The sequence below is a fragment of the Kryptolebias marmoratus genome, linkage group LG17, assembly GCF_001649575.2.
Source record: "Kryptolebias marmoratus isolate JLee-2015 linkage group LG17, ASM164957v2, whole genome shotgun sequence".
Classification (NCBI taxonomy): domain Eukaryota; kingdom Metazoa; phylum Chordata; class Actinopteri; order Cyprinodontiformes; family Rivulidae; genus Kryptolebias; species Kryptolebias marmoratus.
Window position 1 is genome coordinate 4,063,283 of NC_051446.1, and position 10,600 is coordinate 4,073,882.

General features: G+C 40.5%; 1 protein-coding gene and 1 long non-coding RNA gene across 2 annotated transcripts in view; one reads left to right on the forward strand and one right to left on the reverse strand.

The window, feature by feature from the left end:
* Nucleotides 1–10,600, reverse strand: part of rsph4a (radial spoke head component 4A) — a 40,714-nt gene that overhangs the window by 10,945 nt on the left and 19,169 nt on the right. The window contains exons 4-5 of the mRNA XM_037981076.1: nt 4,779–5,228; nt 3,535–3,682 (exon numbers count right to left, since the gene is read on the reverse strand). Coding sequence (XP_037837004.1) covers nt 3,535–3,682; nt 4,779–5,228 — 598 coding nt within the window. The remainder of the gene's footprint in view (nt 1–3,534; nt 3,683–4,778; nt 5,229–10,600) is intronic.
* Nucleotides 5,771–10,600, forward strand: part of LOC108251538 — a 21,469-nt gene continuing 16,639 nt past the window's right edge. Inside the window, exons 1-4 of the long non-coding RNA XR_001809351.3 lie at nt 5,771–5,988; nt 6,065–6,128; nt 6,546–6,769; nt 9,875–9,971. This is a non-coding gene — a long non-coding RNA (uncharacterized LOC108251538). The remainder of the gene's footprint in view (nt 5,989–6,064; nt 6,129–6,545; nt 6,770–9,874; nt 9,972–10,600) is intronic.

The following is a 10,600-nucleotide window of genomic DNA, read 5'->3' on the forward strand; positions in this document are numbered from 1 at the left end:
TCTCTAACTCCTCCTTCTGGTCCAGTATTTCAATATCTTTAATAAAAGCACCTGTGTTGACTTGGAGGGGCAGAGCTTTGATTTGGAGCTTCCCTGTTCAGAACTGCTCTCTGTATTCTGTGCACATTATATAAATAAACCTGCTTGAGTGATTTCATCTAACAGTGCCTGGAAATTCATTTATTGCTGCCACAACAGTTTAGTAATCTACATTTAATGATTTTATTACTTTGTTCTGGTAAAGTAACCTTGTTTATTTTTTGAAAGATTTTTATGATTTATCTAAAGATTTTTGGTTTATTTAATTTGAGTCATGGGTGAGCTGACACTGTTTCAATGGGGGGTTGGGTGGGTAACAGAGGAGAAGCAGCAGAGGTGTGCGAGGCTGCAACTCTGCTTCCTTGGCTAGACCCTGGATTGTCAATAATTTGCATGACTAAGAAAATTGGACAAATTCCAAGAAAGAAGAGCGGCTCCACCCAAAGTGGCATGATGCCATCTCTCTGCATCAGACCAGGTTTTCCCTAAAAAAGGACTCCAGTTATCTATGTAGCCCACGTTGTTTTCAGGATACCACCTGGACATGCAGCTGTTGAACAATGACAAACATGTCATTGTTAGTCAAGTTGGGGAGGGGGCCAGAGAAAACTACAAAGTCTGCAATAGGTTTTGCAAAGTTACACACTGAAGCAACATTAATTTTAGTGACCTCTGATTGGTATAACCGGGTATCATTACCACCAACGTGAATAACAATCTTAGTGAATTTAACCTTAGTCTTAGTCAGCAGTTTCAGGTAGGATTCAATGTTGCCCACTCTGGCCTCCGGAATGCGTTTGACTATGGTTGTTGGAGTTCCTAGTGCCACGTTTCGGACTATGGAGCTGCCAATTACCAGGGTTGGCTTCTTAGCAGGTGTATTGCTGAGTGAGGAAAATTGGTTTGAAACGTGAACGGGTTAGTGGTGGACTGGGGGCTTAGCCTTAGCACTATGCTTACTCTGAACCGTCACCTATTCGGACTGGCTTCCCAGCTACTCAGGGTCTGCTGGAGGACCACTAATGAGAGCTAGTCTCAGTGGCTCTGCACTGCCTACGGGGACCTGGGTGGTTAATGGCTTTTCACCAGTGTGGAGCTGTGCTTCCAATTCAGACAGCCTCTCCTCCAAAGCTACCATAAGGCTACATTTACCATACCATTATTGCTAAAGGAGGCAGAGGAATGGTTAAACATCTGACACACACAGCAAGTGAGAACCAGAAGCCATGCTAAGCTAATGCTAGCAAGAGCTAGCAGATCCAAAATACACCAATTAGAATCAAGAAATGATGAAAGACAAAGGTGCCTCAAGAACAGTCCAATAGTAGAAAATAACATTATCGAGGGTGTTTGTGTGGAATGTAGAAACTGTAAAGGTTAGATAAATTAAGTAAATTGAAAGATTTCACAAGCAAACAAATTACTCCAGCAGGCAAAACAGAAAGTGACACAATATGCCTTACTGCAAACATCAGTATGTCCCAAACCCCAAATCATTCTACGGAGAATGATCAGTGCTTTAAACTCCATTCATACACTGATGGGGCGCACATGAGAGACAACGAGGGGTTCAGTGGCTTGCCCAGGGACACTTCAACATGCGACTCCTGTTAGGAATTGAACCTCCAACTCTCTCATTGAAGGATGACTGCTCTAACCACTGATCCACTGCTACCCAGAAAGATTTGCTACCTTTATGTTATCGTTTGTTTTGTTTTTTTTGTTTCCTTGTGTTTTCCTCTGTGCTACTGACCACTTCTCCCTCAGTCAGCTTTTGCTCTTCATTTCCAACCCCACCTACTCAAACCTGTCTCCTATCTTACTCTCACCTGCAGATACTTCTTCATTTTTCTCAGCCTTTATATTTTTCATAGTTCTCATTCATTTTCAGTCTAGAATTACATGGCTTCATGCCTTGTCTGGTTCATCCCTGTGTCTGCTCAAGCACATTGTGCTTTTTCTGTAAGTTTATGCTGCCACAGCAGCATTTTGTTTGGGCATCCTTGTTTTTAAACAGGGACGTGCGGTCAGGGGAGGCAGGTGAGGCAGAGCCTCCCCTGCCATCATGACAAGAAAAAAAAAAACATAACATAAAATGAATATTAATATTTGTCCACTGATCTTTATGTATGAGTAATTTTCGAATATTTTTATGGTCCAAATCGCATTTTTATAGTCAAAATCGCTGAAATTGCATATTTCCTGTTCAAATAAGAGGGTGAAACTCGAGGTGCAGCAGCAGCGAGCCGAACTTCACCTCTGATTGCGCAATCCATCACAAACTGGGTTGATACATGAAATTGGCCCCTGCCTGTTGCCGTACCGCTGCATGTCGCCAATATAATGGTTTATATAGCCTGATTTTCCATAGTCTGGCTAATGTCTTTAACCATTTACGTTTAATGTTTGTTAGTGACATATTTAGTTTTGCTGAGGGGACATAAAACCGCGGTGAAAAGGCGAAGGGAGAGGCAGGCAGTACTCTGCCGCACTGAAGGGGGCGCACGTGAGCCAACGGGAGCTTGTTGCTGCTGTCCTTTCACGCAGAGGCCAGTGAGAGTCACGTGCACTGCTGCCAGCCGTTAAGTTTTGTTTTGCTCCATCGGACTGCCAAAACGGTAATTGTAACATTTTTTCTTATCTTATCCTTAATACTACTGTGTGTGCGCGTGCGCGCGCAAGCGTGTGTGAGTGAGTGAGTGAGGGAGAGAGAGCAAGAGAGAGAGAGAGAGTGTGTGTGTGAAGAACGCTGATGAGATATGAAATAACCAGTAGCCAATTGAATAAGCTACCCTTTTGGATTTATATATTTGTAAATCTGACTCTCAGTGCCTCACCAACCATGAACCTCAACGCATGTCACTGTTTTTAAATAAATCTTAAGTTTGACTTGGAGCTTCCTGAGTCAGCCTGCATCCTTAGGTTCATTTTCCCACAAACTATGATAGCAACCTATTCAAGGTGTACCCTGTCTCTCACACAGTGACAGCTCCTCCATGACCAGGAAAGAAAATAGTGGGTAGACAGGATGGATGGATGAATGGATGGATGGATGGATGGAAAGATGGCTGAGTGGGTGGAAAGATGGACAGATAGACAGCCTGGAAAACAGACCTCCGATTCAAGCCTCACCCTTCGGCAAAGTACCACTCTATCTGCCTTATTGTTATCAACCTGTGCATGCTTAAGGATTACGTGTTTGGATTTTGGTTTCTCCCTTGGAAGACTTTTTGTCTGTTCTGCCCTGTTCAGACTGAGGAACGCGGAAGTGTTTCCCTGCCAATTTGCTCCTCCTGAGTTGAGTTGAGGACTCACTCACTCTCTCAGGCTTCCTCACTGACGTCATCAGTCAATGGACCAGTGCTGCGTTTGATGCTTTAACTGCTGAAGTCCTCATCCAGATCTATTGAGTAAATACTCTAAAGCTGAGAGTCCGCCCTATCAGCCTCAGTTCAAAACAGAACTGGAACCTGAAGATGTTAAACAGTTTCTGACCTGTATCCTCAGAAAGAGGAGTGAGCAGGGGAGGTCCAACTTCTGGCTCTGGCTCATCGTGCTCTTCTTCATCCTCCTCATCAGCTTCTTCATCCTCATTGGGGTCTTTTTGTTGTTTTGCAGCCAGATTCACCCAGGTGCAACGGCCCTGAAGTCGAGGTTCACATAGTGAATGCAGTGCCTAGCAAAAGTATGACGTTTTCTGCTTTTATTGCAGAAAACTCTGATTAAATCTTGACAAGAGTCTGTAGACAACCAATACAAACTCTAGTTTAGACTTAAACTAAAAACTTCAGCACACTTTGTTCAGAATAAATAAAATAAACAGGCATTTCTTGAAAAACATTTACTGTACATCTTTACCGCCTTGCATGCTAAAGTTTTAAACAGATCTTTCATGATCTGTAAGTATTCAGTAAATCAGCTGTGCACACAGTGCCTATAAAAAACTGGCCTTCCTTACAAAAAAGCCCCTCTTCAGTGTCAAAGTGAAATCAAATTTCTAGAGTAACTATAAATGGGAGAGTGGCAAAGAGAAAGCCACAGCTAAAGAAAACTGATTAAATCTCCAATCTCTAGAAACTTTACAAAGATTGCAAAACTTAAAGTTTTTTTTTTCAATGGTGGTTTTTTGTTTGCCACTCTCCCATAAAGCTTAGACTGTTGAAGAACTTGAGCAACAGTGGTTTTATGTAAAGTCTCTCCCATCTGACCTGCTGAAGCTTGGACCTCCTTCAGAGAGCTCACAGGGGTCTTGGTGGTCTCTCTCACTGTTCTCCTTCTTCACAGTCACTCAGTTTGTGACGACGACCTGTTCTTAGTAGACTTAACCTTTTCCCATTTTCTTTCCATGCCCTGATGATGGATTACACAAAACCCCTGGGGATGTTTAGGGTCTTCAATATATTTTTGAATCTATTCACTGATTTGTAGTTTTTAGTAATATTTTCTTTCTTTGAGGTGAATTAGGACAGTCTTTTGAAAGGGGTGAATATTTATGCAATCACTTATTATACATCAAACATTTTTTTATTATTCTGTAGAAATTTAGTTTTATTTTGACACTGAAAGATTTCATTTTTTTAATATATTTTTTGGAAAGAAAGCTAATTCATAGTGATCATGACTGATTTATGGCAGCAATAAAAGCAGAAAACATCCAAGGGGGTGAATACTTTTGCAAGGCACTGTATGTGTTGAAAACCTGAGAATGTTCTCACAGATCGCACAGAGGAACTGTGTACCTGGCGCAGGATGTGCGGAACATGATGCACCCACGTGGACAAAGATTTAGCCATTTCATCGACTGGAGTGCCTTCAAATTCAGGATTCACTTCGTAGCTGACCTGTGAGGGTTCATCTGATTCATCACCTTCTTCCTCCAAAATTTGGTAGAAGCCATGGGGGCTGACCTGCGTCCCCGCAGAGATCCGAGCAATCTGCGCTCTCAGGTAGTTGGCCTCATTTCCAGGGAAGGGGGGGTAGGTCAGAAGTTGGTGGTTCAGCCTTCCAGTGAAGAACTTCTTGATCTGGCGAGCAGCAGAGATCTGAGCTGGACTAACTGAGGGCAGTTTCACCCAGGGAAGACCTGGTTCACTGCATACATAGTAAACATATTTATTAGCACCAGTTCCTATGGCTTCCTTTGGTACCAGAGGTGGGGGTTTATAGGTAGACCGAGGAACTGGAAATTTCTGAAAAAAAAAGACAAGAAAAAACAAATTAATGATTTACACAAATTGATGTTTTTCTTTTGAGAAAAAATGGAATAAAAATGATCTCAAAGAAAACAACTGCAGAAAATTAAAGCCCTAGCATAACTTAAAGGAATGCATATCACCCGCTGCCTTTCATGATAGAGTTTCAGACTGAGATCATCTCATGTTAAGAAAAGACCGTTTTAGCCGTTTGGCCAAACCTTAATCATTCACAGCCTTGTTATTCACAAGCTCATTTGATCTCACAAGATCTGTTAGTGCTTGGAGAACATGTTGAGGATGACTCCCAGCTACTACCACAACATATTTTAGATCAATATCTGTAAAACTGACTGAGTTGGAGCCATTTTTGAGTTTGCTAACTAGCTGTGTCTCCCATTTTGAAAGGACTGACTCCAAAAGTTGTAGAAGTACACTCAATGATTACTGTCTGAGTTTCATTAAAATTAGTCAGTGGTTTATGAGATATTTTGGTAACATGACAAACATGAGCAAAAATGTTATCCTTTCAGCAATGGGTGATACTAAATAGTAAAAAGAATCAGAGTTTACGTAAATGTAGCCCAGGGTAAAATCTGCCCTTCAGTATTTCCCATAGTCTTAAATGCATCACCAGCGTCAGTCATAGTCACATGATGTATTCAACCAACCACACTGTGTGGAGTGGTAACACTGGCCTGCTCCAGTTTTGCCCAGTAAGGTGTGAGGGGAAGAGCTGGAGACAAAGCTGCTACAGGTTTGTAGGCAACTTCTTGTTTCATTCTTTTCTGTTCCTTATACACTTTAAGGCTCACTATATAAATATGATTTAGATCTCATCTACAAGTGAATTTGGAGCCTTGAAATTGGCCATGCATTGACCTGTGAATGGAATTGGTGAGTTTTGAATGAAATGGTTCTTGCTCTTAGTATTCTGGTGTTTGCAGCTAATGCTAACATGGTTCAGCTTCAGTTATTTCTTTAAGAACCTGTATATTGTGTTAACTTGGTGGGTGAAATGCAAAGGCCTTTTTTGTTCTAGGGCAATACTGAATTGTGGGTTAGGCTATGTAGTATTTATATAGTACTTAAACTTAATTGAGTAAAGCTGTATTTTGAACTGTTGACAATGAAAATGCATGTGAATGTCTTCAAATTTACAAATAATGTGTCACACAGTGGAAATTTGTGTTTGTTTCAGGTGTGATTTTTGTAGATATTTTGTGATTTTTATGCATGTTTTATTGTTGTTGATTCACCAGACTTTTTATGTCACTGCAAATTTAATTTTTGTGCATGTTTTTATTCTCACAGACCTGCCAGAGAAATTGACAGAACACCTAAAAGGCGGAAGCCTCAGAGTGCAGAAGGAGAGGGAGCACATAGCAGTCAAGTGCAGCAGAGGAAAACGCGGTGCGAGCCCCAGGTGAAATTTACGGATTGGAGCAACACGGATCATCTCCACAACAGGCGGCAATCAGCAGGAAAACAATGCGTGGACTCGACAGTGGGGCAGAGGTGGAACTCTGCCTGCATGTGTGAGTAGTTTTCCCCTGACGTCTGCAGAGACAGCCTCATTGGGAGGGTCACGGAGGAGATCCGTTGTTGTGTGAGCCGTGTTTCTGGCCAAAGATTGCGTGTGTGTCCAAGGCGTAACCCAGCGGTGAGCAAGCCCATGGTGGACTACACCAGGCGTACGACATGGTGGAGATCGTGACGGCGGCAGGGCGGAGCAAAGGGGCTTCCTGTCCTGGGTTTGACTGTATCGGATTCCTACTTTTAAACCTTTCAATTAGAAACGGGAGAACAATTGCACCCTGGACTGAAGATGCTTTATTTTACTGTTTTTTTTTTTTTAGCTTTTTAAAAAAAACTTTGTTTTTTTTATAGAATATTTTATTGTACCTTTTTTTTTAAAGAAAAGACCAGAACTTTTTTATTTCCTGAGTGCTCTCCAGGGAATAAAATTGTTTAATTTTAATCCAAATTTGTCTCTCTCCCTGGGTTCTGATTCACTGGCTCCCCCTTGTTGTCATTGAACCTGTTGATGCAACACTAAGCCACATTAGCTTGGTGTCTACAAATGCACATTTGTGGATAAAACTCTGTATGTATTTATCTGGTTTTTCTGTGAACTCGAGAGCAGTTGAAAAAGGTCTAGTTAAGTTTGCTAACTAGCAGTATGATGACATTTTACTAGTCCTGTTTCTCTAATGCTGGCCAGGTGACCCTTTTTTGGGTTAGAAGGATGGCAAGCTACTGAAATCTGGCTGGGAGCCAGGAGAACCTGCAAATCCCTCCCATACTGGTCTGGTAGGAGGCTGTTACAGACTGTGCCCTGTTCCCCCTACATCTCACTATACTGATACACAAACACTCCACCACATCCCTTTTCAGTTATGGACAATTGTGTATGTATATTCTTCAAATAGTACGGATAAATTAAACCATTCACTCTATTCTTTGAGTTGTTTTTAGTTGGTAACTGTGCTGAATGGTGCCAATAACTAATGGGGAATGACTGTTTTTCCATGTCAACAAACCTTGTACACTTTTCTTCTGAAATTTAACTGTAGTATTGTAAATATTTTATTTTATGTATTCTCAGTTGGGGACAAAAAAATCAAACTTCTCAAAAAGAACTTTTGTATAGCTACTTTTGCAAAGTAGTTACTGGAAGCAAATTATTTATGCTAGCAGCAGAAAAACAAAGTGAGGAACGGCCAAGAAAGTAGGTGCTTTGTGGAGTCCGGAGGTTGTGGAATTGAACTTGGGTCTCCCACATGACAGATGAGGGCAATCAACACTGTACTAACAAAACTGAATTAAGGATAAGAAAATTTGCATTTTGTTATTGTGGCCTGGGCTCACCCTGATGTTGGTTAAAACTCCATTTTGTAAATTACACTAACACCTGAAAAATCATCACCTTGTTCCTGTGGCTGCTTGAGTTGTGCAGAAGATGGAACACCTTCATGTTATGTCCTAGCCATCCCCAGACAGGGTGTAACACTTCCATAAATTATAACTGGTTAGTCATTGTGAAAATGGGGTCTTAAAAGCACTAGAATTTGAGTCAGTTATTTCTGCTTTTATAGTTAAATGTCTCATTCTATATGCTATCATACCCAAACAACCTCTTTCATAAGGTCTGTGGTATTACCTTCCTGCTTAGATCTAACTTTCAGGCATCTAAAATTCCTCTAAAACTTTATAAGTTCCACAGACAAGCCTTACAATATGGGATGATATTGTTTACCCACATCTCTCCTCAAAACTCCTTACCGTGAAACAAGAGTGCAATGATGAGAATGGAGTAACGATTGTTGCTGAATTCTGATGGTCTCGTGTCATCTTTAGATTTTATTTAGAAATACAAAGTTTCAAGAATAAGAAAATAATATGACAGAGTATGTAAAGTCATCCCTGTTCTTCTAATTCTGTTGATACAAAATGCTTTGTTTTTCTCACAGAGCAAACCCTTTTTTCCTTAGAGTAGGTGATGTTAATTTACTAGTAAAGGAACCCAAAAGCTCAAAACGGTATGTTTCTGTAAATCCTTGATTTGATTGATCATTTATTTTTGTTTCATTTATTTAGATTTTTTTTTGTGATTTATTTTTGGTTGTTAAATTCTGTCTAATTTTCCTTTTCTGTTTGTTCTTCAAAATATTGCATGGTATTTTAATGCTAATGCTTTGTCTTTCATAAAGAAATTGATGGGTTTTTTATCGTTCATATGTGCCCTGCCTTGTACTGTTAGAACGTTATTGATAGTTTGAGGGGGGAAAAAAAACAGGAACTAAAGAAATTGCATTTTCTGTAAAAAAGCAGTGTGAACTCTGAGCACTAAATGACTTTACTGAAATTAGCTGAAAAGCTGAAAGTGAGTTCTTAAAGCTGGAAGAAGCAAAACCTTAGCTAAAAGCAAGAAAACTCTAGTTAACAGGTAAAAGCAGCAGAAGGTGACATGACTAAAAGTACATGTGACACAGATATGCTAAAAATTGTCCCAACAGAGACATGTTACAGTTCATTGTAAGCTATTTATCTATGTGAGCTCTCCTGAGTTTTTTATGTCATAGTTCTCTCTTCCTTTATTTCACCTTGTATATTAGCAAAAGAGACCTGAAAGAGAAGCTCAGTTATTTTTAGTGCAGTGATTTATTTTAGACAGAGAAATTTTTACATTTCCATCCTGCCATGAACAGTCAGCATCAGCTTTGCACTGTCTGGATGTGGTGGGGTGAATTTCTCCTGCTCTGCCTGCAACTGAAGGGACGCTGTGGAACAGAGGAGGGTCCACTGCAGCACCCGCTGCTCAGTGGAAAGAACCATACTTGCTTTCACGTCAGTCTTCAAAAGTTTCCAAAAACACAAGAAAAGGTCGCTAGTCACTCTTTTGAAAAACAGTCTTTAGAGAAGCCTGAAAACTCACTATATAAAGTAAAAAAGTCTCTAAATTGTCAACACTGCTTGCACCTGGACCTGCTCTGTTCTGCTCGGATTGGCTACAATTTGGGCTCTGGTTCACTTTAATTGTTGAAAGTGGCATCAATTTAATCCCTGTATTATAATTAGATCAGATGGTTTTAATGGGACCACAACAAAAAACAGTTTTCTTTTCCTTTTCATTTTTACAGATGACATAAATCCATCCTGTCAACGGAGAACTTTAATCCCTGGGACAACTTTTGATCAGATGATCAGGAATGCAGGTTAAAGCCAGGAGGAAGGCAGGTCAGTATTTGAAAGAAAGATGATTCTTTAATACTTTTCATTTGAGAGCCTAAATGATTATTGTGATATTTTTGTTAAAGCACTTGGATTAAAGTAGCACAGCAAGACTAAGCTCACTGTATTTTCTGCACCATAAGGCACACCAGATTATAAATCGCAGTCTCAATTATGGCGTCCATTTCTGTACTTAACCCATACATAAGGCGCACCAGATTATAAGGCGCATGCTAAAACATACGGTCTACAAAAAAAAAAAAAAAAGGTCATGGAAGCAAAACGGTGAGTTTGGTTGAACTTTATTCTACTATGTAACAATTATGTTACATATTTTTTATCATTCTTCTTCCACAAATCCATCAAAGTCCTCATCTTCTGTCTGAATTGAACAGACAGAAGAACATGCTAGTTCTATTTCGTATAGGCTTCGCCCTTTAAGGCTATCGCTAGTGGGTTTATCCCTTCGCGCGCAGCGCAGCACTGAAAACTTTAGTCCACACCCACCTGCTGTGTGGGCCCCACGCCGGTCCGTATAAATAACGGTGAGACCGGGCATTCGGCTCCCTTTTTTTCTTCAGCTACAGCGAACACTGAACTAAAGAGCAAAGAACAAGAAGATGTCCAGCACCAGC